The 27,237-nt window shown below is 50.6% G+C and overlaps 12 protein-coding genes and 1 non-coding gene across 13 annotated transcripts; 7 read left to right on the forward strand and 6 right to left on the reverse strand.

Annotated features, from left to right (window-relative positions):
• Positions 1-254: 254 nt before the first annotated feature.
• Positions 255-2,316, forward strand: IAR55_000193 (uncharacterized protein; the record flags this gene model as incomplete). The annotated part of the gene is made up of 4 exons (XM_066943330.1): positions 255-297; positions 407-458; positions 578-1,291; positions 1,347-2,316. The coding sequence occupies 4 exons, from the start codon at positions 255-257 to the stop codon at positions 2,314-2,316; spliced, it is 1,779 nt and encodes a 592-aa protein (XP_066805872.1).
• A 453-nt stretch (positions 2,317-2,769) lies between these two features.
• On the reverse strand, positions 2,770-4,898 carry IAR55_000194 (galactokinase; the record flags this gene model as incomplete). Its single annotated transcript, XM_066943331.1, has 7 exons — positions 2,770-2,960; positions 3,114-3,380; positions 3,498-3,939; positions 4,011-4,151; positions 4,215-4,544; positions 4,618-4,738; positions 4,819-4,898. The coding sequence occupies 7 exons, from the start codon at positions 4,896-4,898 to the stop codon at positions 2,770-2,772; spliced, it is 1,572 nt and encodes a 523-aa protein (XP_066805873.1).
• A 616-nt stretch (positions 4,899-5,514) lies between these two features.
• IAR55_000195 (uncharacterized protein) lies at positions 5,515-6,608 on the forward strand (the record flags this gene model as incomplete). The annotated part of the gene is made up of 3 exons (XM_066943332.1): positions 5,515-5,982; positions 6,047-6,072; positions 6,170-6,608. The coding sequence occupies 3 exons, from the start codon at positions 5,515-5,517 to the stop codon at positions 6,606-6,608; spliced, it is 933 nt and encodes a 310-aa protein (XP_066805874.1).
• Positions 6,609-6,892: 284 nt separating this feature from the next.
• IAR55_000196 (uncharacterized protein) lies at positions 6,893-7,523 on the reverse strand (the record flags this gene model as incomplete). The annotated part of the gene is made up of 4 exons (XM_066943333.1): positions 6,893-7,040; positions 7,097-7,111; positions 7,170-7,274; positions 7,336-7,523. 4 exons carry the CDS (start codon positions 7,521-7,523, stop codon positions 6,893-6,895), a joined length of 456 nt encoding a protein of 151 aa, XP_066805875.1.
• Positions 7,524-8,264: 741 nt separating this feature from the next.
• On the forward strand, positions 8,265-9,675 carry IAR55_000197 (uncharacterized protein; the record flags this gene model as incomplete). Its single annotated transcript, XM_066943334.1, has 5 exons — positions 8,265-8,556; positions 8,627-8,670; positions 8,734-8,765; positions 8,819-8,894; positions 8,974-9,675. 5 exons carry the CDS (start codon positions 8,265-8,267, stop codon positions 9,673-9,675), a joined length of 1,146 nt encoding a protein of 381 aa, XP_066805876.1.
• A 286-nt stretch (positions 9,676-9,961) lies between these two features.
• On the forward strand, positions 9,962-10,051 carry IAR55_000198. Its single transcript has one exon. It is a non-coding gene; the product is annotated as a tRNA-Thr (tRNA).
• Positions 10,052-11,483: 1,432 nt separating this feature from the next.
• Positions 11,484-12,308, forward strand: IAR55_000199 (uncharacterized protein; the record flags this gene model as incomplete). Its single annotated transcript, XM_066943335.1, has 4 exons — positions 11,484-11,498; positions 11,643-11,723; positions 11,950-12,014; positions 12,233-12,308. The coding sequence occupies 4 exons, from the start codon at positions 11,484-11,486 to the stop codon at positions 12,306-12,308; spliced, it is 237 nt and encodes a 78-aa protein (XP_066805877.1).
• A 652-nt stretch (positions 12,309-12,960) lies between these two features.
• Positions 12,961-18,227, reverse strand: IAR55_000200 (transcription elongation factor SPT6; the record flags this gene model as incomplete). Its single annotated transcript, XM_066943336.1, has 11 exons — positions 12,961-13,160; positions 13,232-13,496; positions 13,550-13,689; positions 13,758-15,114; positions 15,170-15,772; positions 15,829-16,161; positions 16,215-16,360; positions 16,412-16,568; positions 16,624-17,385; positions 17,442-17,568; positions 17,623-18,227. The coding sequence occupies 11 exons, from the start codon at positions 18,225-18,227 to the stop codon at positions 12,961-12,963; spliced, it is 4,695 nt and encodes a 1,564-aa protein (XP_066805878.1).
• Positions 18,228-18,685: 458 nt separating this feature from the next.
• IAR55_000201 (uncharacterized protein) lies at positions 18,686-20,008 on the forward strand (the record flags this gene model as incomplete). The annotated part of the gene is made up of 7 exons (XM_066943337.1): positions 18,686-18,836; positions 18,901-18,992; positions 19,069-19,215; positions 19,293-19,392; positions 19,452-19,562; positions 19,628-19,727; positions 19,792-20,008. 7 exons carry the CDS (start codon positions 18,686-18,688, stop codon positions 20,006-20,008), a joined length of 918 nt encoding a protein of 305 aa, XP_066805879.1.
• An 89-nt stretch (positions 20,009-20,097) lies between these two features.
• On the reverse strand, positions 20,098-22,027 carry IAR55_000202 (uncharacterized protein; the record flags this gene model as incomplete). Its single annotated transcript, XM_066943338.1, has 12 exons — positions 20,098-20,125; positions 20,186-20,206; positions 20,260-20,327; positions 20,379-20,453; positions 20,626-20,934; positions 21,030-21,211; positions 21,321-21,418; positions 21,478-21,572; positions 21,638-21,688; positions 21,752-21,811; positions 21,871-21,936; positions 22,007-22,027. The coding sequence occupies 12 exons, from the start codon at positions 22,025-22,027 to the stop codon at positions 20,098-20,100; spliced, it is 1,074 nt and encodes a 357-aa protein (XP_066805880.1).
• Positions 22,028-22,391: 364 nt separating this feature from the next.
• Positions 22,392-24,916, forward strand: IAR55_000203 (uncharacterized protein; the record flags this gene model as incomplete). The annotated part of the gene is made up of 11 exons (XM_066943339.1): positions 22,392-22,695; positions 22,779-22,917; positions 22,969-23,035; positions 23,089-23,177; positions 23,293-23,635; positions 23,711-23,966; positions 24,039-24,188; positions 24,257-24,396; positions 24,455-24,518; positions 24,582-24,695; positions 24,756-24,916. The coding sequence occupies 11 exons, from the start codon at positions 22,392-22,394 to the stop codon at positions 24,914-24,916; spliced, it is 1,827 nt and encodes a 608-aa protein (XP_066805881.1).
• Positions 24,917-25,046: 130 nt separating this feature from the next.
• On the reverse strand, positions 25,047-26,092 carry IAR55_000204 (uncharacterized protein; the record flags this gene model as incomplete). Its single annotated transcript, XM_066943340.1, has 3 exons — positions 25,047-25,640; positions 25,728-25,833; positions 25,968-26,092. The coding sequence occupies 3 exons, from the start codon at positions 26,090-26,092 to the stop codon at positions 25,047-25,049; spliced, it is 825 nt and encodes a 274-aa protein (XP_066805882.1).
• A 326-nt stretch (positions 26,093-26,418) lies between these two features.
• IAR55_000205 (uncharacterized protein) lies at positions 26,419-27,142 on the reverse strand (the record flags this gene model as incomplete). The annotated part of the gene is made up of 4 exons (XM_066943341.1): positions 26,419-26,706; positions 26,792-26,872; positions 26,926-27,047; positions 27,115-27,142. The coding sequence occupies 4 exons, from the start codon at positions 27,140-27,142 to the stop codon at positions 26,419-26,421; spliced, it is 519 nt and encodes a 172-aa protein (XP_066805883.1).
• Between the last annotated feature and the right edge of the window lie 95 nt (positions 27,143-27,237).

Below are 27,237 nucleotides of genomic sequence, written 5' to 3' on the forward strand. Positions count from 1 at the left end.
CGACCTTGTCTCTTATCTCCATATCGCCGAACACGTGTCCTGCGACTTTTCGCTTTGGATTATGTAATACAGTTGACGATTCTCTTGACACCCGTTTGTTGTGGACATTAATAACGGTTGCACTTAAGCTTGCGACTTGTCCACCATCAGCGTCAGCGCAGGTCCTTTCCCAATAGAACCCTCAGCTTTGTCGTCCCTCCTTCACTTCATCACGGAAGGTAAGAGGCACGAAGTGACGCTGGTGGGCCATCGCTATGGCCATCTCCAGCTCTTCACCAGGAAGAGGGATCCGACGTGGTACGTCATCTTCATCCTCTGATCATGTCACGCGAGTCGGACCGTCCGTGTTGCATCTCAACACCACAGTCATTGTCGATGTCTTCGGAGCTGAATGCGACATTCATAGATGGCGTGCATGATCCTGTCCTCGAGAAGCTTGCTTCCTCCAATACCTTCGAGTGAGTGCAGTCAATATGACCTGTTGAAATACCTCAAACGAGCTCCTTCTTCACCTTGATCTGATTCCTGCCTTTTTCTGTGTGATGTAATCAAATCTGATCTCGTGTGCCGCCCTTAGATCCGACTGGCCCACCATTCGACACCACATTCAGCTCGCTCTCGTCTCCACCCTCTCCGTCTTTTTGTCTCAAGGGCCACCGAGACCGTATCGACCACCACAATCGCCTTCTGCTCCAGGTCCCGATGTGACACCTACGAAAATCGATGGTCGTTCCCCCTCTCGTGCCTTGTCCGAGGCAGACGAAGATGGCAAACCCCCGTCTGAATCGCTTCTTCTATCTCCATCCCAGCCAACATCTTCACTCGACGCTTCCAGTACGCCTAATGACTCCACCACTCGACCCAGTATAACACCTCGATCGGTCGATGTGGAACCCTCCGAATCTCCTTCGCACAACCGCATGGAAAGCTTGCATAACGGTGACGATCTCCAACCATCAACTCCGGGAGGATTGGTCATCCCCCCTTTTCCCCCCTTGGACAGATCGCGAAGGAGAAGATCGAGCAGTGCTACACCCGGAGCAGGATCAGGCGATGGACCGGGCCCATCTCCACCTCCAGCAGGATTATCGCCCAGGATGAACGGAATCGGCGCTCATCATCAAGCTCAACAAGCTAGGATCATGGCGTTAGGTGTGGGAGTCACGAATTACGAGGAAGACTACGATGAGGACGTGGCGATTGGTGGAAAGAAGTTACCGGGCTGGATCGACGAACAGGAAGGGAAGAAGGAACTGGAACGGCTGGACAAGCTACTTGAGGAGATGGATTCGTGAGTGGTTGTGATGTTATTGCTCATTGTTTACTATTCATCACTTCAACTCTAGGCCACCATTCACGATCCAACGACTGGCTGAACTTCTGCTGCAACCGACACAATACCATACCTCACTCGGCAAATTTCTGCGGGCAGTCGAGAAGACCCTACTGGTTACCACACCTTGGGAACCACCTTCCTACACCTACGTCCCTCCAGCAGCCATCTCGTCTGGCCGATCACTGATTGGCGGATCCACAACTTCTGAAAGTGGCTACGATACAGATTCCACAATGCCTCCGGGATCCAGTACCCCGATGTTCAGTCCTATACCCTTCTTATCGCATCCCGATTCGGACATCTTGGGTGGCGAAGGTGGTTCAAACGGACAACATAGAGGATTGGACGACGGATTGATGTCACCTTTAATGTTAGGTGGGGAGAGTTCCACGATGGGTAGTGGGGAAGGGTTCGGATTCGGGGCACCGAGTCCTGGAAACACAGCAGGAGGAGATGGACGATCCCAGTCGAATGTTCGCAGTCCGACACCCGAACCAGAAGATGGAGATACCGATATGGCTTCTTCAGCTGAAGGGGAAGAAATCCCAGCCCGACCTGAACCTACTCAAGGGCAATATACATCTCCGACAGTCGAACATACGGATCCAGCTCATCAATCGTATCTTGGCAGAGTAGATGAACTCGATACGGGACCTCTGACCTCATCAATCGAGGTCGGAGCAGAAGGCGGAGGTCCCAACTCACCTATGGCGAAGAGAAATGGTCATGGAGGACAAGGAGGAGGAGAAGATGTACCTCCACCAAGTACGGGGACGGGGGAAGGTGGAAATATGGCACCACATGGTATGAGTGAGAAACCGGTACCGATAAGTAGCACAACGGTGGTGAAAGATGAGAAGAGAGAGACGGTGGGATTGAGAAGGAGCGCATCGGAGAAGAGTCTGGGAGAGAGATTCGTCAGTGCTAGTAAGGATGAGGAGGAGTTGGTCAAGGAAGAGGGAGAAGCAGAGAAGCAGTGATCGTGAGAAGGGAGTGTTTTACGTCGTATCGAGTGAAGGCGTGTCCCTGTCAGACATGGGATATTTCACGCAAGGGGGAGGTGCGCTTTGGGAGAATGTCTCGAGATTCACGAGATCCAAAATTATGATGTAGCACAAATGCAATACTCAATGACAGATATGAAGTCAAGTCATCTTAGTCTATCACGAAAATGACATTGATGCGTTTCATGAAATACTACGAGACCCCATGCCATGTCCAAAAGATCTTCCGTACTGTCCTGAATTAGCCTTTCTGCTTAGTTCTTTTGAGACCACACGATCCCGTCCCGTCACTTCTGCTCCGCTCTGTTCAAGCATGAGTCACATGACCATTCTGCTCTTCTTGCTTGTTAACACCTCTGATCTCCCCATCGTCACCCAAGACGTAAACTTTATCGACCATCGCCAATTCAAGCATCAGATCCTATTACTTTATCCGGAAGTTCGGAAGCAAGAAGACTCACCTCCCGCACCGTGGCCTGGAAGAGTAGCGAATGCCGCTTCTCCAAATTGTTCGTCTGTCAAGCCGTTGTAATGGGTATATTTCTCTCGTACATTTTTGAGGAAAGTAGGGATCTCGTCGACTGGAAGTAGGGAGACGACTGAACCTCCCCATCCTCCACCTGTAGAACCAAGAACAGCGATTGCAAGAAGGTCAGCCTTTCTGTTTCCCCGTCGACCGCATCTCCTTTCGATGGCATTGACGTCTGTAGCATGACGTGATCCTCTTTCTTTGCCAGGAGATATTCAAAGATCTCGATGTCACACCCACTCACCGGTCATACGACTCCCAACGGCTCCCGCCTCGACGCAGACCTTCTGCAGCTCGTCCACCCATGGATGAGTACATTCGTAAACATCGCGCATGCAATCGTGACTCTGATTCAAGTATTTGCCCAACTGAAGGATGCGAGGATCGGAAGCTGGAGTCGTTGATGGGTTCGAATCGATCTCTCGACACAGTTGCACAAAGTTGTGTACTCGGAGGGATTCGGTGAGGGTGTGATATGTTCTTTGGTACAGGTGAAGGTGGGATGCTCTGGCTGTTGGTACAAAGTGCAACGAGAAAAAGGAGGACAAGCACAGTGGCAAAGGGGGCGCAGAATCGTTCAGCTTTGATAGTCTCATAGGTCCAGTAGCAAAGATGCCGCCCGACTCACTTTCCAAGAAATGCAGATACATCTCTTCGAAGTCCTCCTTGCTCATCCCCGACTTCTCACTCATCTCTTCCCTCGTCCATCCTCTCTCCTTCCTCTCTCCACCCAGGATCCCATCAATCTCCCCCAAAGCCTTCTCCAACAACTTGCCTTCATCCTCCTCTTCCCCGTCCCACAATTCCAACACCTCTCTCAACCATTTTCTCTGTTTACCAACTTTCGAATCCAAACCCCAGGCTTCGAGCAAGATCCGAGTGGCGCAGAGCATCTCGACGACTCGGAGGTTGTATTCCTCCGGGGCGGAATCGGTGAGTGAATGGGGGGCGAGGGAGTTGGTTATTATGATAGCCAGAGTGGGAGGGAGAGGGAGAGGAGCTGGGTGAAGTGTTGGGTGGAATGAAAGATGCAGGAGGGAATATGGGAGGCAGAGGGCTGACGCAGATTGCTATGACAGGTAAAGATCAGTATTCGAAAGGTGCAGAGGGTTCCCAGTCATTTCCCGCCGATCCCACTCACATCCATACCACCGGTTCGGAGACCCATTCGGTGCTCACTCGCAATGGCAAGGTGCACGACATCCGCCTTCGTCTTGCTCTTCTCCAGATCGTTCGCGACGAGGAAGACAATCACTGCGCCTACGACCATCGCAGCGGAGCTCTGAAAAAGACCAGCATGCGAGATCAGTCATCAATCGTGCAAATGATTGAACAGACTACTCACGCTCAAACCCGATCCAGGAGGTACAGTCCCGGAGACCAAGACGTCCATTCCCGACGCGTGCTTGTCACTTCCGCTGAGCTCTTCGCCACCTGGGAAGAGCTCCTCCAGACATTCGAGCAAGGCCACACGGACATACTTGTCCCATCCCTTTGCTTCCGTGAGCTTGACATCCCATTCTTCGCCAGAATGGGTGATGGGGAAATCGCAAGGTGGATAATGGTGTTTCTTGTCGATGTTGGCGAGGCGGATATGGGCGGGGTTATCAGCGGTAGAAGCTGTTGGACGGAAAGCGAAGACTATGTCTTCCTCGATTGCTGCGGGGAGTACAGGCTGTATCATTAATCAGCCAGACGACAGAGTGTCAGCCACGAACACCCGGACAGATCATGGTCACGCGACATACGAAGAGGGAGTAATCGACGTGTTCCCCCAAGACGTTCACTCGTCCGGGTGCTCTCACGATGTGTGTCGGTCTGGTTCCGTAGACCTCTTGGAACTTTCCCACAACGTCGTTCCATCTCTTGCTACGGAACGACACACACATCAGTGGATGGTCTGATTATTCAGGCCGAGCCGAGAAAGACGGGATGGATCCGAAACATACCCTTCTCTCAGCACTGCGCTTGATGATGGATAGATCTCTGCGAGGGAATTGAATTTTGGAATGGGTGCTTGAGCTGCCATCTTGTGTCAGTGAGTGGTGGGCGCAGTGATGAGCGGACGTTGGGGGGAATGGCATCTGATGTATATATATGCATGGGTAGTCTTTCATCAATAGCAGTAGTGAAAATGGACGGTTGGGATTGTTGTCAAATAATGAATCTACCCCCACATGCGACAGAACGGGAATTCTTGAATTCTGAACGGGAATTTTGGGACATTTGTGATGTAAAATTCCCGTTCGTGAACTTTTCTTTGATATTCGGCACTTTTCACTAGCCGGGTCTCACCGGTGCGGGGTACGGCATCCGAGTTTGATGTGTGCGTGTGTGTGTGTGTGTGTGACGTACCGATCTGAAATGCGGGGTAATTGTCATGACCTTTTACCATCAACAACGGCATCAAATGTATGACTTGTCTCATGAGTGCTTATACGATAGCATGAGAACATCAACGGGAGCGACATACCTTTTGTTCTTGTACCATTCGAGATGACGTGCTGACCACCAGCTTCATTCGAAGTGAAGATAATAAAGCGGGGCAAAAAGATCTGCTGCCGCCCTCACCAACCGTTCAACCCTCCCGCCCGATCCTGTATCTCCTAGTTAGTCAGCTCGAGGCTCAATCCATCAACACCACCATGCACATCCTTCTCACCGGTGCTTCCGGCAACGTGGGGCGTTACGTCCTCCGATACCTTCTCTCGCAAGGCCATGTGGTTCTCGCGACAGACATCGTCCCTCTTCCAACCGACGTATTGTCCTCACTCACAGAGTCATTCCCGCACCTCTCTTCCTGCTTCAGATATCAGACGGCGGACCTTTGTTCGATACCCGCAGTACAAGACCTCTTCGAGTCCGCCTCGTCACCTATCCAAGGAGTCATCCATCTGGGAGCGATTCCGCATCCACTCAATCAGGATGCGAGAGTCGTTCACAACAATAACGTGACGTCGAGCTATAACGTGCTATACACCGCCGCGAAGATGGGAATCAAGAAGATCGCTCAGGCTAGTTCGGTCAATGCTACTGGATTGTCATTCACGACTCAAGGAAGGCAAACTTATGATGAGTTGCCAATGTCAGAGGAGAAAGAGACATACAAGGCGGCGAGTGCATTTCCTGTCTGAATCGAGGACCAGATAAAATCCTAAAATACGGAGCTCTTTGCAGGAGGATCCATACGGATTATCAAAAGAGTGAGTTCGAGCTTCCTCCTTACGCATTTCATCGTTCCACCCTCCGTCTCAAGCTAGTATGGCAATGCAATCCACTAATTCACATTCGCCCCGCCAGAATATGCGAATGTCAAGCACGTTCGCTTGTCCGTCTCTTCCCCGAGACACGCATCGCCTCACTGCGATTCCACTGGGTCGGCCCATCCCTCGAAGCGGCAACGTCCAGGGCCGCTCAAAATGAGCTCTGGTCATGGGTGTCGTATGACGCTGCTTCCCGAGCTTGCTCATTGAGTCTCACCTCTGAAGGATGGGATGGTGCAGAAGCTTTCAATATCGTTGCGGACGATATCGTTTGGGAAGGTGGATTGACGAAAGAGCCAAGAGGACGTGTACCGGAAGAAGGGAACAACGTGGGGACCCTGGAATTGGTGGATAATGTATTGAAAGGGAGATACGGGACCGTGCGGGAAGGATGGTGGGTCGAAGGTAGAGAGCGGAGAGGAGTATGGGACTGTACAAAAGCGGAAAGGTTATTGGGCTGGAAACATGATCCGTGAGGAGTGAGATATGAGAGTCAAGTGCGGTCCAAGTATTTCACGGCAGGAAGCATGTATGGACCCATCCACTGACGGTTATAAGCTAACGAACTGCATTGTATGAGAGACAGAGAAGGAAAGAAGATGGTTTATGATTGGGCCATTCATCACGGAATTGCATGCTTCCTCCTAGATAAAACAGCTCCTTCTGTCTGCTTCTGTGATATCGACACAATCATCTCTTGTCCTATCTGTGTACTCGTCAAGTGCCAGCGAAGCAACGTCACAGCTTCTCGAAACTCGCTTCAAGGTTTCGATTCACCCCCGTCGCCGCTCCTCTTGCTACTTGCGTTGCTGGTATTGTCGCCACTCCTGAGACCGGCCCTTTCGCCAGTCGCGCCCCGACTCCTGGCTTCACTCGCGTTGGCGCTGGTGGGAGTGGCTCGCTGATCCCTATTGGCAAGTCAGTCATTTGTTGACCGTCCGGGAAGCAGGAGGAAATTGCTCACGCGAGGGCGGCAAAGCTAGAACCATGTCCGATCAGCATCGTCATTGACACCAACAACGAGATCGGGGACTCACTTCTCCATGACTTCCTTGGCCACCACCACCTGCTGTTCAGGAGTGAGACCCGAGATTGTCCCCCATTCTTGGGAGGCACCGGTACGTGGCACTGACGAATCGTTCCTGACCGTTCTCAAGTCAGTCTTCCACGAACTCGCAAATGGGACAGAAAATGATCAATTACTCATGGGTGGCTCCATTGCTGTAAATTTTCCGGAATGCGTTACTGGTCATCTTATTCATTTCCTCAGGGGGGATTCTGCTGACATAATCCGTCCAGAACTGGCCGCCCTTCCTAGATTGGTCCTGAGATTGTCTTGAGCCGTGCCCAGTAGTATTGGGGTCAGTGTTGGAGTTGTAGCTGTCAGACATGACGGGTTTGTATGCAAAGTCGTGGTCACGGAGAAGATCAAGCTGAGTGGATATTGTTGAACAGTGTCGAGTTGGACAAGTAGTAAAAATACAGAAATACAACTGGTTTTAGAAGAGGGGGAGGAGATATCACTCGGCATTCATGTCCCAGGCCCTGTTCCAATGACAACCTCTCAGAAGGCCAAACGGTCAAGTGAAAGGAACATCTAACAAAGGGTTGCATGCGACTGTGATTGCATCATTTACCACCTTGTCATGCACGATTGCGAAATATCGCTTGCCACGGAGACTCTTGGCAAAGGTCGTACTACCTGTGACGTGCATGAAGCTTGATGCAACAGCGAAGGCTTCAATACGGGGGACACTGATAGTAGCCTCACGGACTAGGCTGCGGCAGGGTCGACGATGCTGAGATATTTGTCACCGCCAATCGTTATCAGCGCGGTTTGCCACTATCGCCACCCTCCCGATTCCAAAGCAGCCGCGTCTTCCCGTGTTCTCACACACGTTTCACAATCACCATCTACACGATCTTTCCAATTGACATTCAATATCTGTCATGCCCTCGTCGTATGACACCCATCTATCGATCTCGCTTTCTCCCACTTGGCGTCTTCTGTCAATCATGAAGGATCACAACCCGACACGTTAGCTCCAACCCGGAAACGATTGACCCCGCCATTCAGTCTTATCTGTTCACTACGTACCTGGCGCATCAAGACCAGATCACCGCCGACGATCATGACCGTTTCTCCTCAGCTCTCACCGGTGCCAGAACTGCTACTCGTCTCAATCCCTACTTTCCTATTCTTCGTAGCAGCATATCAACTTCTTGCACCCCGTTTCCGCACCGAGCGACAGAGAGCTTATGTGCTCTCTGTCATCTCATCATGTACCATGTCACTCATTGCCTTGCCCTTCCTTTATAGTTACATAGAGTGTGGTCTCCAGATCACCTACGAGAATGGTCAAAGCGGGTGGATGAGAGAGACGGGACGATTTGGGGTGATCTTCTTTGCGACATACCTCTTCTGTGAGCGGTTTTGACAAGCAGCGAATAGAGAAATTGAGGCAGTTGACTGACTGAACCATTCTTGTCGCAGCCGATGTGAGTTTGCTCGATGGAACTTCCTCTTTCCAGCACATGGTCAGCACTGGCTGATGTTCGACGGCATAGCTGTCCATTGGCTACCTCAAGTACCCTTCGCAGGTCGGCCTACTCACCGGCTGGATCCATCACACGTGCGTGCCTCAGCACAGATTGAGGACGTCAGCACTGACGCAGTGAACAACAGAGCATACCTGACTCTGATGATGTATCTTCTAAATACGCGACATATCCCCATCTTCCTCATCGGATCCGTCATGGAGGTATGTTGCCTTGCAACTTCGCAAAAGCCGTCTCGCGGCCGTTTGTCGGTGCTCTGCTGATTGTCGATTCGCTGTACAGGTCCCAACGTTCGATCTCGCCCTCTCTAATCTCTTTCCCCAAGTCCGAAATGATTTTCGATTCCTTTCGTCCTTCTTCATCTTCCGAATCGTATTCCATGCTGTCATGTTGGTCGACTGTGCGCGATCTATAACGATCACAGATGGGTCATACGTACCTATCGCCATGTTCGCATTGACAGGTATCCTGCATGTCTCATGGTTCTGTGCAGGTGTCACAGGGTATCTCAAGCGAAGACAGATTTCACCAAGTGGAGAGAACTGGGACAATATCAAGGCAGATGACAAAGGTCAAGACGCACTACTCAACGCAGTCGCGGATATCGATTCGACCGTACTGGAAACTGCATTACCCACTACGCCTGACAGCTCGCCATTGATCACACCTCGTACCCCTTCCCAAATGCCCTATCTGTTTCCTAACATCCCAACGTTGTCGATCTCCGCTCTGCCCAAGGTTCAGATTCCAAACTTGCCGGCTATTCCATCATTCAACGACATGTCGGCTGCGCTGAACAAGGAGACTTTCAAAGATGCCGTCAAGAATAGATGGGATGAGCAAAGAGGCAAGTTGGCCGTGAGAAGCCAGGGCTTCAGGCTGAAAGGTATGAAGATCAGGAGACAAGTCACCATTGTCGGTGAACAAGGTGACGCGACTGAGTATCCGTCCGATGATCATCATGAATCCTCAGCGATTGGTTAGAGTACAATACAGAGTAGAAAAGATAGGTATCGTTGGGCTAAATCTCATCTCTCGTTATCGGCTGTATCAGCAGCATCGATCGTGGCCCCTGCAGATGTACACCTACTATGGCGCTTCGAGGTGAATAGGCATGCGTTTGGCGCCTGAATACATATCTTACACGGGTTCCAGAGGGCCAGGACGCCGTCAAAACTCTGTTTGACTGAGAACAACACTATATATACCAGGGAGAACTGTCAAAAGTCGAGAATTGCAAGATTTCCCTGAAATCTTTGTGGTAGACTATGCCTTTGTAGCTCAGTGGTAGAGTACGCCTTTCGTACGCGATTTTCGTAACGTCAGGGTGGGGTCCGTGGTTCAAACCCACGCTGAGGCAGTAATCCTTTTTGCCCTTTTTGCCTCGCAATGCTCTCCCGCTTGAGCAGATCTATCAGGTCAAAAGGAGCCAGGTCGAAGCTGAGAGCGGCTGATGGGACCGGCATATCCTATTCTGAGGTATATGAGCACCCTTTCGCATCGACATGAGCGCGGGTTAGACCGTGGCTTTGAAGAGAACGAGGGCGGAGAAGGCACTGCGTAGAGTGATGGTCAACTTACTATAATTCCAGCATCGTGTGAACTAGAAAATCGAACACAACCTGAGCTTGAGAAGGAGGGCGGTGTGTTTCGGGTACCAGACATGGAAAGATGATCGATTTCGTCGGAGGTAGCGCGATGGTTGATGCTGTCTAGGCGGTGGGAATATTCCAGAAGGCGGAGATAATCATTGGTAATAATGATATGATAAGCAGCTGAGCGGCTTTTATCGATCATCCCACACAGTAACCACTCACTGAAATGTCCTTTTTGTAAGCTCTCCCCTCGATTGTGAAGGCATTTCCTTGGTCGTTGTAGTCGGGATGAACGCTGGTGAGTCAGAACACCTTGACTACCCCGTGCGTATCCCTAGCTCCTGACTAGACTATTATCGTATCGCTGTGTAAGGAAGACTCGGTGCCGTCCATCGTAAGCTCGAGACCCCCTTTGTTGGATCTCTTCGATGGTGCGCTGCTTCCAGATGACCCACCCCAGCTCTCCTCCCAGCCTAGGACAGATGACTGCGATGTTGCAACCGTCGCTCCGCGGATCGCTCGAGCCGTACCGGTAGCCTGAACACTGTTGACGATTCAAGTATCCATATCATTGTGGATAGAAACCAGAAACGAAGAGTGTGATAAATGTTCTCGAAGTGGGCCTGATGGGAATGATGGCGAAATCCTTCATTGAGGATGGTTGCACCCCCGAAACGATATATGTCCGATCAAGTCGAAATTTTCGCGAAAGGCTGTGTTTCGGCGATGTCGGGGCACAGCAGCGCACAGACCAAGGCCAGCCGATGCCTAGAACTGGGTGGGGTGCCTTTTCGGCCGCATATACAGGGTGGTGTGACCGCTATTCATGCTGGATGTCGCCGTCGTGATTGCAGAAACCTTGGGGGATATAGCATAGCTCATTGCATGTTGCGCACAAACTGCTGATGACTCTAACTAGAGTCCCGTTCTAATACTTACGTAATATGGTATCTTCGCGCGGATCCCCCGCGCTGGAGCACACTGTTGCAGCCACCTGGTATTACGTAATTGCTATTGGGGTCCCAGGCCTTCGCCGCTTTTTACAGAAAAGGGATCCTTGTCCAGACTTTTTGTGACAACCTGTTTTCCTCGTCTGTTTGCTTTCTCTTTACGACCAGTCTCAAACTCTCACATATCATCAAGACCCTCTTCAACAGCCTTACCTCGACTTTAAACACAGTATCAGTATCAATAGCAATGGGTGGTGGTAACGTGAGTCTTAAGCCTGGCAGTCACAGATTTATTTCCCACTTGACCGCTTTCCTCTTTTCACCTCTCTTCGATTCTTGGCCACGCCTGATCACGCACGTCTCATTCACTGTGCTGAGCTGATCCTCCATATCTCCTCTTATGCAGGGCGCCAAAGCAGCTCAAGCGAGAGAGAGGAATGCAGCCAAAGCATCCAAGGGCCCGACTTCCCAATTGAAGTCCAACCAGGTGAGTACAAGTCTTCCTCTCGCTGTGAGCGGATTATTTCACCTTCTTTCCCCATGCTGCTTATTCATCCTTTCACCTGTCTTGTCCTCGGAGCTGAATAAACGCGGCTTCCTGTGTGTGGGATCTGAGCATCTGGTTGCGGACGTCTTGAATTTTGCCACGCGCATACTCCCCTTGGCCGCTCTACAACTGTACGATTGGCTGACTCCTTTCTTGATTGCCATAGGCTGCCAACTCTATTCAATGTTTCACCTGCAAACAGACTTTCCAAGGTACTTCCAAGCTGCTCATGTGAGTGATTGTCATCTTTTCGACTGTGATATGTCGTGCAGTCTTCTTCACCATCTACCTCTTTGCTCCTGCCCTCTTTGCATCTGCCCTCTTCGTTACTCTTCTCTGTCTTTCTCCGCTTCCACAGCGACCACCTCTTGCTGGACCATCGTCCTAACTCTTGACCCCATGATACACCCGCGACTGCAGCACTGACCCTCATCTTCTATGTTTCTCAGCCTCCAACAACACGTCGATGGTAAACACCCCAAACTGGACGTCAAGACCTGCTTCCCCGGTTTCGTCGCCGCTTAACCCATCAGGAAATCGCTATTTATCGTTGTCTCGCTCTTTCCTTTTCGCCTTCCCTCCCGCCACTCCGTTCTTCCTCCCGTCTCTGTCTAGTCGACCGATGATGACGACATGTCAGATCTCGTAGACGACAGCAAGTTGGATCACTGCCTTATTTGCCACGCGTATTTATCGCTAGATGTTGATTTTCTGTTATATTTGGGATGCATTGTTAGACATATCTCTACGATTCATATGTGTGATGCAGAGCATCAGACGTAGCTTCCATCCCGGAGACAGGCAGCTCTTTCTTAGGCGTCCTTCGTTCTGGGCAGTCCCTTGGATCGGCTGCAACCTTCAACCAAGAAGGATCTGTCACTACTACCATCGCAGAGCAGCAGCCAAGTCATACGTGTATGGCATCCAGTCTCGGTGAACGACCTTGATTTTGATGCGCATGAAGGGATATAACTGATGCATATGACAAAATCCATCAATTGGAACTGCTGCTGATAGATGATATTTTTGGCTCGTACACTCCCAGACCATGAACATATTCGTAATTATCCTTACTCATACCCGATCAGTATCTTCCACCACCTCCTTGTCTGGCAATCATCGCTCTGAAAATGGGCACGTCAGAACAAATGGCCAAAAATGACGAATTCGAAATCACTCACGCCCTCTCCGCGTTCATTCCACCAGGTGGAGGTACTCCTCTGCCGGGGGTCATGCCGCCATACCCCACCATTCCTGGTGGTGGTTGCGGTGGCATGCCGTATTGTCCGGGTGGTGGTATTCCATATGCAGCTTGAGGCGGTACACCATATCCGTTAGGAGATGCTCCGTATCCAGGCTGTTGCGGTGGCATACCATCTGCGAACACATGGTGATTGAGTATTGAGTGACAGAGATCTCAATAGCAAGTCAGACCACAGTACACTTACAAGGATTAGGCGTCATGCCAGGCTGCATGGGCGTACGGCCCGCACCATACATCGGTGTCCGTGAACCGAGAGCTGGTGTTCTTCCACCCGGAGTACGTCCACCCTGTAGAGGCGTTTTGCCGACTCGAATACCAGGCGTCTTCCCACCAGTCCCTTGCTCTGCAAGTCGAGCTGAGTACTGCAGTTTGAAAGCGTTACTTAATTCGGTGACTCCGGGAACTTCTGCGTTGTTGAGCTTGTAAGCTCCAGGCAGAACTTGCACGGGCTGCAGTGAGATGTCAGACTGATCACGAGATCTCAAAGTTCGCGGGCACTCACCCAGGTCGAGATCACTCCGCCATCCTTGGTTGACTTATTTAGGAACTTCAGATTGATGTATCCTGGTCTGTCGCTATCGATGCTGAAACCATACATACTTCGTCCGGGATGAGCCTGCACATAATTCTTCAAGTAGGCCTCTGTTTCACGTTATCGCTAGTCAGCATCGGTTTCATTACACTTTTGATCTTCTAGCGCGGAGACTCACCAAGCTCATCCTCGGGCTTATACTTCTCGTGCATTTGCATTTCATCAACCTTCTTGGCCATAGCCATCACGTGGTTGATTATCAAGTCGTCCAAATCACTGTAGGTATATCTTCCCGCCACTCTGAGCTTCCTACCAACAGAGTACTCGTTAGGCTTGTCAATCTCTTGCACGTCGATATGTTGGTAGACATCCTCGTCGACCTTCCAAGTCACCGCAAGATGATCAGGACCCTTTGAGGAAGGACGTATGACCACATCGCCTCGATGTTGTGAAGCGAGAAACTGTTCGGCTTGACCAGAATTGAGGACGTGCCAGTTTGGATGATTAACAACTCGCTTGATCTTCCCTGCTTGACGTCGTTTCTTTTGCGCCGCTTCGTTCTCCGCTGCCGCTTTTCGATGAAGATCGTTGTATGGCTCCTTCCGGAAAGGTTGGATGAATTCGACACCTTGAATAAGATCTGAAGGTCGTGTTGATATTCTGACCTGGAAACGGTTTGGCTCCGCGACGATGACGACTGCCTTGACCGACTGACGAGGTTTGAAATAGTCCTCACAAGACTGAACAGCGGCTTGGTTTTCGTCCGCAACATAATCTCGCTCGAGGATCGCATCCATGCCAGACTCGAGTTGACAGAACACTCTGGACGATATAGCCTTTCGGACGGTAGCAGTGACCTTCATACCTCGACCGATGGTACGTTCCGTCTCTCCGGTAAGCATCGTCACAACTTCCCACTCGGTGGGAACGTAGAAGGGCGGTCTTCGGTCTGACCTATATCGAATTAACTCGTTGACGATCTCTCCGAGAGCATGTCGCTTATTGCCTTCCCCTTGACGTTGCAGGTTGAAAGCAAAGTCGTCCAGGTTGAGTTCTCCCAGCTTTTGCGCGCGGTTGTCATCCAACATGAGGGTCTGAACGACCTCAGATTTGTGCCTATCCGTGACATCCTCCACGTCCAAGTCTAGTGAATCTTGACACATCTTTTGTGCAAATTCATAGTCCTCGGGGTGAATTCTAGTCATATCTAGCGGATCGGGTTGCTCCTGTGGGTTTTCAGGTTCCAACATCATGTCCTTCAGATCTGATTCGATAGTCAAGAAACCTGCAACATTTTCGAAAATGGTGGGCCCGAAAAAACCGAGATCGGAAAAAGCCAGTCGGTTGACAAGAGCGCCGTGTCGTTGAATACCGTGGATCAAAGCATCTGCCTTTCTCGGCCCAAGACCGGATATGAAGGGCAACATAGCTCGCTGGTAAGGGTCCGCCACACATGAATTGATCTCGATGCCCATTGCACAAACAGAGTTAACCAATCCCCTTTCAAGATGTAGTAACAGCTTCTCTTGTGAGATCTACATGATTGTCATCAGGTCGATCTCACGGGTTCTCTGCCACCGATGGACTCACAAGTTTTTGATGATGCTCCATAAACGTAACCGAAGATATATGCCGGCCAAGCTTGGAGTAGGCGTTCAACGGATTCTGTGTGTATCGCGCTAAGCCCAAAGCATATCGACCGTTGATCGGAAGAGTGGGATGCTCTTTCTCTGCCTCCTCCGAAGTTGAGTAGAGTCGCGCGGTAGCATCATTGACGAAGATGAGGGGAATGAGGTAAACGGACAGCCTTTGATCGTAGTCTGCTAAGGCGGCAACATATTCTTCGTGACTTTGGTAAGCCTCCGAAACCGGTGGGTTCTCGCCGAAAGCTCGGATTGCGACTTCTCTCAAAGCGGCAGCAGCGTCGTCCCGCATTCGAGCCGCTTGGATCGACTGTCCGCCTATTGTCACCACCTTTGGCTTTCTCTTCTCAACCAGCTCAATGAGGGATACTTTGTCGGCTTCGTCTCGAAGATTGTCGAACTTGGTTTGTGTTCGGACGTTTCCATCATCGTCAAGCATGACTGCCATGACAGCATCGCGGATGTCACCTTTGCCGTTCGTAAGTGCGAGGACTGATGGCGTCTCGCCTGGCTCCATGCCAGGGGTAGCAAATGGCTGGACGTTGGCTCGCTAAGACACCCATCAGTAGCGTACCTTTGACCGGTCCGGCTTGAGAAGTAACTCACCAGCTCTAATTCAGCTCGGCATCTCTCCGCAACGTACTCCTCGGCCTCATCCTTCAGGTGTTCCTTCAGCCATTTCGCCGCTGCGGGAACAAGGTGTTTCCTTGTTACGGTTGAGCAAATCTCTGCTCGAACCTCGTTCCATGCCGTGGAGATCTCTCCGTAGTCGTTCGATCGACAACATCTGACTAGTGTCTCCACAAATGATTGCACTTGCGCTTCGTCTGCCTCGATTGAGATGGTAATTAATCCCTCTTCTTCGGCTTTCAGCATATGTAAGAACTGGGGACTATCTTTGAACATGGGTACCGGTTTATTGGTGAGGAACTTGAAGTTCTGCAAGACGACAGTATTCAGCGCTGCGTCTGCGAGCTGCTGAAGTCACTCACGTAGTACAAGTGGTACTCGTCAATCACTGACATGCCTCTTTCTGTAGGATTCACAGTAACGACACCACAAGCGTCCATGAAGTCTCGGGTCTGCTGTCTGATCGCCGGATCCTTGGAGAACTCAGTTATGAGAATGTGACTGGCAGCTTCAAAGTTGTATCAGCCCCGTACGAAGACGCTGCCAGCTTGCTACATACCCTTGAGAGCTGACTCAGGGGACGAGAAAAGTGTACCGGTTCCGGAGTATTCCTCTGCTAGATCATTGGGCATTCGTTCGGGGTTCTTTGGCGGTATAGGCTGTCCTTCGGGCTCGTTGAAAGTGGTAGCAACTTGTGATACCGATATACCGTACGCCTACGCACGGGTTTAGCAAAAAGAAACAAATCGATCTTCAGACTACGGGACTCACTTCGACCAGCTTCATGATCGGACCTTGTCTCAGGTCCTCCTGTTCCGAACGCTCCACCAATCTCTTCGCTCCTTCTTCCAAAGCCTCTTCCTCCTTGATCGCCTTGAGATCCGACTGATAATGATATGCCACCCAGTCGGACCCTTCCCCTGCTGATTCAATACTCATCATGCAAATCGACGGTAACAGCTTTGTCGTCAGGTATTCATCCTCCACATCTGGTCTTCGCGACTTGATCTTCTCCCACAGCTGTTGTGTCTGTTGATTTCGCTCGAAGATAGCTCGGAATCGGATACCCAGGTGGTACAATTGCCAGAGCTCGTCCCGTTCGAGGAATTGAACCGAACTTTGACCCTGATTTTCCAGCACACTGAAAGCGTCGCGCTTGTAATGCCATAGATACGGCACTTCGAGATGCTGGACAAACATCATATTGAGCGCTTTCGAGACGACAGCTCGGTACTCATTGGCGAGATCTATACGTCGGTAAGCTGGATAGGGATTAGGGTTATCCATGGTCGGTTCGGGATAGGAACCCTCTTCATGCATACTGCAGAAGAGGTATTGAGTTCGGAGAGAAATTTTGGTGTAAGCCCAACCAGCGGCGAGATCTGGTGGAGGATAGAGCGAGTCCGGAGCGAAGACTGGGTTGTCGGAAAGAGTAGAGTTGACCAGTTGATGTCGCTCTGGTATATCCTTGCTCGCAACAGCCTTGTCCTCGTCTTGCAGCCTTCTGGACTTGATTTCGGCAGGGTCGAAGACCTGATAATCTGGTCAGTATGGCGCCCTTCCCGCGCGACAGTGTCACTCCAACCCACGTCTTCTAAGCGTAGATCCTTCTTGGCTGCGTCCTCGTCATCGTCAAGATCCATTCCGTCTTCGCCTTCGAGCGCCCAATCGTACTCCTGGCCATCACCGAACACAGCATAGATCTCGTCCCAAGACCTGATGTAGAATTAGCTCGATCCAAGTTCCCGTAGTATTTCAGCGGTAACTTACGTTCTGTCCACACCCGCTAGCTCCGGTCTTGTCCTAGCTGCTTCTCTTCTTCTCAGCTTCTCTTCTCTCTTTCTCTCTCGTCTCTCCTCCTCTGTCTCTCTTGTAGCTCCTTCTTCTTCCTCATCTTCCTCAATGAAGTCCATCAGATCATCATCTTCATCGTCATCCCTATCTCTCCTATCCTCGTCATCCCTGAACATGTCCTGAAGAGTTGGTCCACCTTCCGACGCTCCGCTTCCGCTTCTTCTCCTCAACCTCTTCAGCGGTCTCACTTGAGAAGGACCGGCCAAACCTCTGTTCTCATTCAACAGTTCCAACTCGTCGTCTGACAGGACTACTTCTTCTCTCTCTTTCCTCAGACGAGCCTTCTCCCTCTTCCTACGCTTCTTCCTCTCCTTCTTCTTCCTCCGTCTCTCTTCCTCATCATCCTCATCATCATCATCATCATCCTCGTCTTCATCTTCGTCCTGAACGATGAACCCTTCCGCTATCCGTTTAGCCTCCTCTGGATCGTCTTCCGACTCTTCCTCGGACGAGTCGCGCTCATCGCCGAAAGGTCGGATCTCTTCACCTTCTCCTTCAGGAGAGGCGGAACGGTCGGACATGGTGCAGGGAGTTGGTGTGGACGGACTGCGAATATGGTCGTTGAAAGTTGGTTTCCGCTCTTCCAGACGGCTATCAGCCGCTGCTGTCGTGATGATGCCTCAGAACGGGACAGACGCGTTGTATGACTGCGCGAAGTGGGCCGTACAGCTCCGCACCAAAGACAGGATGGAGACAACGATCCGAAGTGCATTTGACACAACGAGAACAGCAACAAGCTGACAGCAATAGCAGGCGGTCAGCGCGGCGGAGTTTCGGCGATATGAAGCGTTGTGGCGGCTTTAACCTCGGTGGAGGGTCACTCGCGACTGACCATTCCCAAAGTCATCATCATCTTGCATGCATCTCGCTTCTTGATCAAATGGCCAATACTTCTCCCTTTGTCTCGTCGGAACCCTCTCAGCAGCCAACTTGTGTCGGCCTCTCCTGTCGTCAACTTCGATCAAATCTCTCAAGTACAATGGCTCCTCTCGTCCTTTCCAGTCCTGAGCAATATCAGAAACTCGTCGACTCAGTCGACACTTTCCTCCTTGACTGTGACGGTGTGCTCTACCATGGTCCAGTGGTTGTTGAAGGCGTCAAGACTGTCTTGAATATGTTGAGAGCATCCGGTAAGCGGCCCTCATTCGACTCTGGCCCCCTGGATGATCAGCTGATAGCTTCACATCTGGTCAGGCAAAAAGGTCATCTTCGTCACTAACAACGCCACGAAATCTCGAAGAAAGTTGCAAGCTGCTCTGAACAAACTGGATCTCAACGCTTCCTTGGTTAGTAAACCTTATCTACACTTGAAAGCAAGATGTCGGTACTTCTCAACACTGATCCTTGTGCACCCGTCTGCAGGAAGAATGTTTCGGTTCTGCATACGCTTCAGCAGTCTACCTCTCACAAGTCCTCAACTTCCCTAAAGACAAGAAGGTTTACGTCTTCGGCGAAGAAGGGATTGAAGAAGAGCTGGACGCCGTAGGAATCGCTCATTGTGGAGGTACAGTGAGTTTATCCTCATTCGCTCTCCGCTACAAATCCCCTCGCCATCTGAGGTTCAATAGCTGATGTCGAACGAGTAGGATACCGAAGATAGAGAGTTCAAACCGCCGATTGACTTCGATAGCTTCAAACCTGATCCTTCTGTCGGTGCTGTGCTCTGTGGTTTCGATTCATGGATCAGTGAGTGCATCGGTAGCGATGAGGAAAGCTGGACCACAGCTGATGCGCTCATACGTCAGACTACAAAAAGATCGCCAAAGCCATGACATACCTCCGCAGTAACCCCAAATGCGAGCTTATCCTCACCAACACCGACGCAACTTACCCCACTCACGGCTCGCAATTCCCAGGTCAGCTGGCACTCCTCGCATTTCCCTGTCACTAGTGATGTGAAGCTGACGCTCTTCTCTGATAGGGTCTGGCTCTCTATCGATACCAATCGTCAATTCATCAAAACGGACACCTATTGTCATTGGTAAACCGAATACAACAATGATGGACGCTATCATTGCCGAGTAAGCCATTACTCTCGTAATTGAGCCTACACGCCTAAGATAGCTGATCTGTTCGATCATATAGCCACAAGTTCGATCCTTCTCGTGCCCTTATGGTCGGTGACAACCTTGCCACAGACATAGAATTCGGTCTCAACAGCGGTGTTCGAACACTATTGGTGATGGGAGGCGTGACCTCACGCGACCAAGTGTTTGGTGATAAGCCAAGTCATGTGGTTCCTGATTTGGTCATTGAGAGTTTTGGCGATCTTGCAGTGCTGGCAAAGGACAAGGCAGAATGATCATAGAACAAGTAATGCAGATATAGAAATACATCGATCATGAATCAATTGTATCATTTCACCTCGTTTGACTACTCAGGTTGTTATAATCACTCGTAGTCCTCGATGAAACCCATCCTGGGAAGTGAATGTGTGTCAGCTTGGCCGGTTGATTAACACCAAAGTGAGAAAGCTTACAGATGGAATTGTTTGTATACACTGCAATTGTCCGAAGTCAGCTCAATATCATTGAGTAGAACAATCGCACTCACGTCATGACCTTGGCGATGAAGGCCTCAATATGGAAAATCTTCTTCGAACCCATTCTCATCCGCAATTCCTGAAACCATTGGGTGAGCGGCGAAGTCATTCTTCGGTAGAGATCACTCACATAGTACGCTGCCCAATGTATAATTTGAGGTTTCAGTGTATCGTCGACCTTGTCCACCAGTCTCTCTGCGATAGTCTGGAAGTCGTGTTGCGATGTCAGTCTTCATCTATGGGTTGGGCAGCTGCTAATCGACTTCCACAAGAGTCGCAGGAGCCGTATGGCCATTGCCGACCGTCCTGGCTCCTCGTTTCTTCGATCACGCAAGGCTTGGAAAATCGATCTCATCACACAAGCGCTTCACACTCACCTTCATAACCACCGTGGGTGGTATACAGTGACTCAACAACTCGTATATCTTTCCACGGACATCCAGCAATCTCTGCGCACTCTGCTCTTGCAGGATCGAGTCAGCGACTTTGGTGCAGTAGGTCTCCCAATCGGGTTTTGCGACCTCTATATCTCCCCCAGACAAATCCGGTTTCTGCATCTTCATAGCTTCGAAAACCAGCAGCGCTTTTCGGAGGTTACCCGAGGAAGACGCAAGGATCGATTGACAGGCTGGTGAAGGGAGGGCGAAACGTTCTTTCTTGGCGACGTGGTGGAGTACTTTCGACATCTAGGAGGCCGATCAGGAGGGAAATGGATGGACGAGCATAGGTGAGAGACCGGTTAGCAATCCGCTCCAACAGTCCAGTATGGTTCCGCACTCACCTCGTCATCCGTTGGCGCTGCAACTCTCACAAGCAGACATCTACTCCTGATCGGTGCGATGATCTTGCTCGTACTGTTCGCGCACAGGATGAGCCTCATATTGTTCATGTACTTCTCCATCGTTCTACGCAGTGCTGCCTGGGCATCGCGTGTGAGAGCATCCGCTTCGTTGATGATGACCACTACGAGAAGGCAAACTTTAGCTTCTGCTTGTTTCAAGAAAGGTGACGAACCGCGTAGCTGGCATCTGACAGTTCAAGGATAAAGCATGACAGAAGGGACAGGACTGACCTTTGAACCGTTGTTTGGCATTGAGATCGACTTGTTGAGTTTGCGCAATCTCCTTAAGGATATCTTGGATGACGACCCTATCATACATCCCTACATCTCTGCACGAGAGAGTCAGCTTGAACCGTGGGCTGGCGATGTCGACCAGCTAGCTGCTTACGAGGGTGTGAGCTCGATATGGTAGTTTGACTGAACGACATTCACGTCCAATTTTCTATTGGAGGGAGTGACGAATACTCGTTGATCGATTCGGAGCTGATGTATGAGAGGGTTGTTCGTCAGCTTATGTGTCTCAGAGAGGCAGCTTTGAGTTTGATCACCTTCTCTACACCTGGACCATACAATTCCCGGAGGGTGCACATGATTCGGGTCTGAATCGACTTTGTCAGCGCATTGCTGATATACGCTGGTAGCTTTCGCAAGGGACGACTCACCTTCTTTCCTGCTCCTGACGGTCCGTAGAACAGAATATGAGGGAAATCGCCAGACGCAGCCTGCAGCCCCGGGTCAGTCAGCTTGTTCTCGGTACCCTCCGCATTGAGGAATAGCTCACTAGCGATCGTAAACGGGACGAGAGCTCCTCATGATAGTGCAGATCATCAAGGGTACGAGGTCGATACTATACTTTTGATGAGCGACGTCCACCCTCGACTCTAGCTTGTACGGTCTAGCAGGCTGCAAGGACTCACCTTGTCGACCCAGAGAGACATGGTGGAACGTGAGGAAGGGGTTGAGGATCGGCTACGATATGATACAGCAGATCGGTAGCGCTGTGTGTGGATGAGATTGGCAGTTCACGGTCTCTCGCTCTTCGATGTATTACTCGGGGGAGGTCGACTCTGACCATATGAATTGGAAATCCCGCGTCAGGAGGAAGGATGGAAGATGAACATGAGTTGATTCCCAGTTTGACCATTGTCGATAAATGTGATACGCGTTTTCCCTTCGTCGTCCATTATCCCAATCCCGTGCCTGATTTATCGGCAACCTCACTCTCTCATACCATGAATCCGATGAAATCTTCTGTTGCTGTTGCTCATCATCTTCCTTTGCTCTCAGCATGGATCCCGCCAGATGACTTCACCATACACCCCCCTTTCCCCATCCTCGCCACCATCTCGCTCTTTCTCGCCTTCTTCGCCCCCTGCCCGCTCACCGACTCAATCCCTACGAGCTCTCGAACTGTCCGAAGAATATCCAGACGGAGACGGAGACAGACCAAGACATGGTCGATCAAACACTATAACAAGTTTGGGAGGTTTCGAGTTTGAACATGCGCTCTTACCGCTCACACTGAGTGGAGAGGGGGACGCAGTGGGCGGAGGAAGAGCAGGAGGAGAGGAGCAGAGAGAAGAGAGACATGTGAGCTTATTACACGGTACGTCGGATCACTTCTCCCCGTCTCAAGGCATATACAGAAAGGGCAGCGACTTACTTGTCAACCGATTCGCGTCCTTCCAGGCATAGCGCTGGTCGTAGGTGCTCAGGTTGGATCAGGAATCTTCTCTTCTCCAGGAGTGGTGGTCGGCGAAGTAGGAAGTGTCGGTGCAAGTCTACTCGTCTGGATCGTGAGCGGAGTCTTAGCGTGGACAGGAGCTAGGTCTGTGATCGTATCGTCTCATTTACCTGTCTTTGCTGACTTGGACGATAGCTCTTATGCCGAGCTAGGTTGTGCTATACCATTATCTGGAGGTAGTCAGGCTTATCTTGCTTATGCTGTGAGCTACATCTATCTGTGATTCGTGACCTGTACTAAACCAGCATCCCTCAGTTCGGTCCCATGACGTCGTATCTTTTCACTTGGGCGGCTGTATCGGTCCTCAAGCCTGGAAGCGCAGCGATGATCTCGCTGATCTTTGGGTGGGTGTCTGTCTATATTTAGTCGCCAAATATGACTGTCTGAAACCTTTGCGGGCGCTCGTCCTGCTTGGTGGGAACTACTAAGCTAACCGGTTATCTGCCTTTTTTCTTATAGCGAATACGTGAATCGACTAGTCTTTCACGCCTTATCATCTTCCACATCCCCAGTCCCCGAATGGTCCGTCAAACTGACGGCCGCTATCGCCATCATACTGGTCTCGGTGCTCAATCTCATCTCTCGCACGATGGGCACCGACTCCACCGTCGTGCTTACCACCATCAAAATCGGTTCACTCATCTTCGTCGCTGTTTTGGGCTTGATAGCACTGATCAATAACGGACCTGGGGAGGGATTATCTGCGAGTGGTTTTTTCGAAGACACCAAAACGGAATTGAGCAGTTATGCCATTGCTCTGTATTCAGGTTTATGGGCTTTTGACGGTTGGGATTCATGTTGCGTGAGTGCCAACTACAGGTCTGCGTATGCTCGACAGACTTGACCGAGAGCTGATACGATTTTTCTTCTTTTTCAGTATGTTGCAGGTGAAATGCGAAATACGCAACGTGATCTCCCTCGAGCATTGCACTCCTCTATGGCAATAGTGCTCTGTCTGTTTGTACTCGCCAATGTTTCCTACTTCCTCGTCCTGGACCCGGCAACAGTCGCGTCGTCGAACACAGTTGCGTTGGACTTTGGCGCTGAGACGATCGGTCGATTCGGAGCTGTCGTCTTTAGTGCTCTAGTATCAATCAGTTGTTTCGGTGCCCTAAACGGCTCCTTCTACACCAGTGAGTGGAATGACCCTTGTTACTTACCACTCGGCTCGACCAGACTAACGAGACCTCGTGCTCACCTGGCAGCTGCGAGATTGATCTATGCCGCATCGAGAGAACATTTCCTGCCCAGTGTGTTCTCCAGATTACACCATCGACGACGGACTCCCGATAATGCCATAGCTCTGCAAGCTAGTCTTTCGCTGTTCTTCATCATCTTCGGTGGTGGTTTCAGGGGTGAGCACCATCCTGCCGGTTGAACGCTTGGCGGGCATGGCGCAGTGCTGACTGTTCCTCTAATTTAGCGATTCTGAACTTTTTCTCGGTTGCCTCCTGGACTTTCTATCTTCTCACCGTGCTTGGTCTGCTCGTTCTACGAGCCAAAGAACCACACCTGGAGCGACCGTATAGAGCATGGCTGATAACGCCTGTTGTCTTCTGTGTGGTAGGTGCTTCACTGTATGACTGCGGGGATTTGGACTCAAGGGGAACCTCATTCACAGGTGGCGATGTTCTTGCTCCTCATGCCGATATTTGCAGCTCCATGGGAAGCCTTTGCAGCATTCGGTGAGCCATCCTACTTTTCGTGCTATGAACCTGAGCTGATGGAGGATGATCGTCTTCTCGTAGTATTCATCTCAGCAGGTGTACCAATGTACTATCTCACTTCTAGATCTCGCGCACAGTCTGCCAAGGGGTTTACCGCGGACGATGAGGGGAGCGCGATTCGCGCGACATTGACAGGTGAGTTTGTGCTTCGGTTCCAGTCAGGTGATATTTCGGATTAAGTGGGTTGTTTCATAGATGCGTGGGACAGATTCAAAGACGACGTGCAGTACTTATTGCCGAGAAAATTGCGGCGAGAGGGAACTGTTACGAAGGCGCCGAGAGCCCTCGATGATGGTGAAGAGCGAAGAGGAATGTTACGGCGAGAAGAGCAATTAGAAATGTCGGAGAGAAGGTGATTGGCGTTTCGTGTATTCCTCTTGCGCTGGGTAGGACATTGTACACGGCGCATGACATACCATGGATCATGTTGGACTGAGCACAAAGCGTCGCATACTCTTGTCCTTGGTGAAGAAAGCAAGGAATCGCTCATCGTTTTCCTTTGCCTCTGCCTCTTCCTCCTCTTCCCCCGCCTCTTGCTCCACCTCTGCCTCTGCTTTTGCCGTCACGTTCATACGCCAACGCAGCCTTCTGTGTCCTCCTTCTCGCTTCGATCTCTCTACCTTTCTTCCTCTCAGCCTTGGTCTCCATACTCCTACTCTTCGATTTCTCTTCCTTCTTCTTGTCTCTCGCCTTCTGCAATCTACCGCTCGAGGGAGGTAATACCCCGACCATAGATTTCGATTTGGGTTTCGGTTTCTCCGTCTTCTTCGTTGTATGAGTCTCGGCTGGTGGTGGGGAAGTTGAAGATGGTCTCGGGACGTAATCATTGGACGAAGATGAGGGATCGAAATTCTCCATGATCGTAACGGTGGCCAGTTGATCTTCGTCAGAAAATTCAGCCTCTTGAATCTCGTCCTTGCCATCTCTTCGCGATGGACCAGCCTCATTTCCAGATCCATCTTCATCTTCTTCATCTCCCCCATCAGATCCAGCATCCGCATCGGCATAATCTTCCAATCCCATAGCTTTTCGGATGGTTTTGACATTATCAGCGGCTCTCTGTCTCAGTTCTTGTCGCGCCTAAAGAAAGCAAGGTAGCAAACAAGCGTCAGAATCACATCAGTGCTCATCCTCAATTTCGTGAATACAATCTCGAATTCGACCCACCTGTCTTCTCTCTTGGAGATGAGCTTGATGATCTCTCTCTTTTGCTCGAGCTCGTTTCTCTTCCACTTTTGCCTTTTTCCGTTTCGAGAACCCGGTCAACCATTCTCTGCGAGCCCAGTCGGACAGCATCAGTACATCTGACAAGTGCTACTTCTCATCGCATGGATGATGTTGATGTTGAGGCTCATGATGCCGAGACGGCGATGCCTCTTTCAGAAAGTGATAAACCGAATAACTCACCGTCTCGCCTCGTCATCAAATTTGATCTCTTCGACTTGTTCTCTCCTGGCCTTCTTTGCTCGGGCAATGTACGCCGCTCCCTCTGTCAGCAACGCAACGTTGGATTTCGTCTTGGGTCGGGACATCTTGTCAGTCCTGTCAATGTTCGTATAAGGAAGGTACAAGTTGGGTGATGATTTGAACGATAATATACATTGACAAGAGCTGCAAGTTGACCTCTGCAATAGACTTTTGACGATGTAAGCGGAGAATGCACGAATGTCCGTTTGACCCTTGGTGGCGATACATGTAACATACTAGGGATATGCCGCGTGCGAGGCGCGACTATGTGAGTGTGACAGAATGCAAAGGTGAACAGACTTCTACGTGGGTACTACCTAAGAATATCGATCACTGTGTCGCAACAGCTGGAGGCAGAACCTACATCACACGATTACGCCAAGATGGATTATCATGCCACTGCGATTGAGCTGTCCGACTGCTCCTCATGACTTCCGACGCTGAGTCTGGGAGACCTCCTTGGCTTCTTAGCCTGGATAACCACCTCCTCCTCCTTGCACTTTCTTTTGTTTGAAGCTCGCGGCTGCTTGACGATGAAATCGGAAAGAACTTGCACTTTTTGGTCATGAGTCGCTTCGTGCTGAACTCGATTCATGATATCGTAGAATAGCAGCCAATCGTCCAGACGGGATGGAGGCAGAGCTCGTACGTCGGAAAGGGTGGGGATTTTGCGTTGTTGCTTTGATTTTTCAACGATACGGGCAAGGATCAGTACTGAGCCTATAACATACAGTATAGAGAGTGCACATTCCACCGAGACATACCTTAAGAACAGCAGAAGGGAAAGTAGGTGATTTTCGCGACTGGTCGGAAGGACGACGTTGAGCTTTGATATACTTGACCAACTAAGGACAATGAGCAAGTGTCCGTGCGATATTGAGTATTGCGTTGAGCTTACCATCTCTCCTCCTTTTCTCGACGCCTCGCTCATGACCTGGCACATCTCATCCCTTCTCTCGGAGTTCATCTTCTGCAACTCGTGGTAGTCTTCGAGTATCTTGATTATACGCGCCATGAGAGCTACAGGAGCGAGGGTCACGTCAGTAATACAGCTGGACTTGCGTCGATGGCTGTGATAGCTGCTCACATGCTCCCGAATGCTTAGTGATGTTCATGTTGAGTGCAATATACGCTAGAGAGGATACAAAAGTAATGTTGGAAGATGGGAGACTATGAAGTCGAAAGCAGTTGTCCAGGCATATACACAGTA

The sequence above is a fragment of the Kwoniella newhampshirensis genome, chromosome 1 (genome assembly GCF_039105145.1).
Source record: "Kwoniella newhampshirensis strain CBS 13917 chromosome 1, whole genome shotgun sequence".
Taxonomy (NCBI): Eukaryota; Fungi; Basidiomycota; class Tremellomycetes; order Tremellales; family Cryptococcaceae; genus Kwoniella; species Kwoniella newhampshirensis.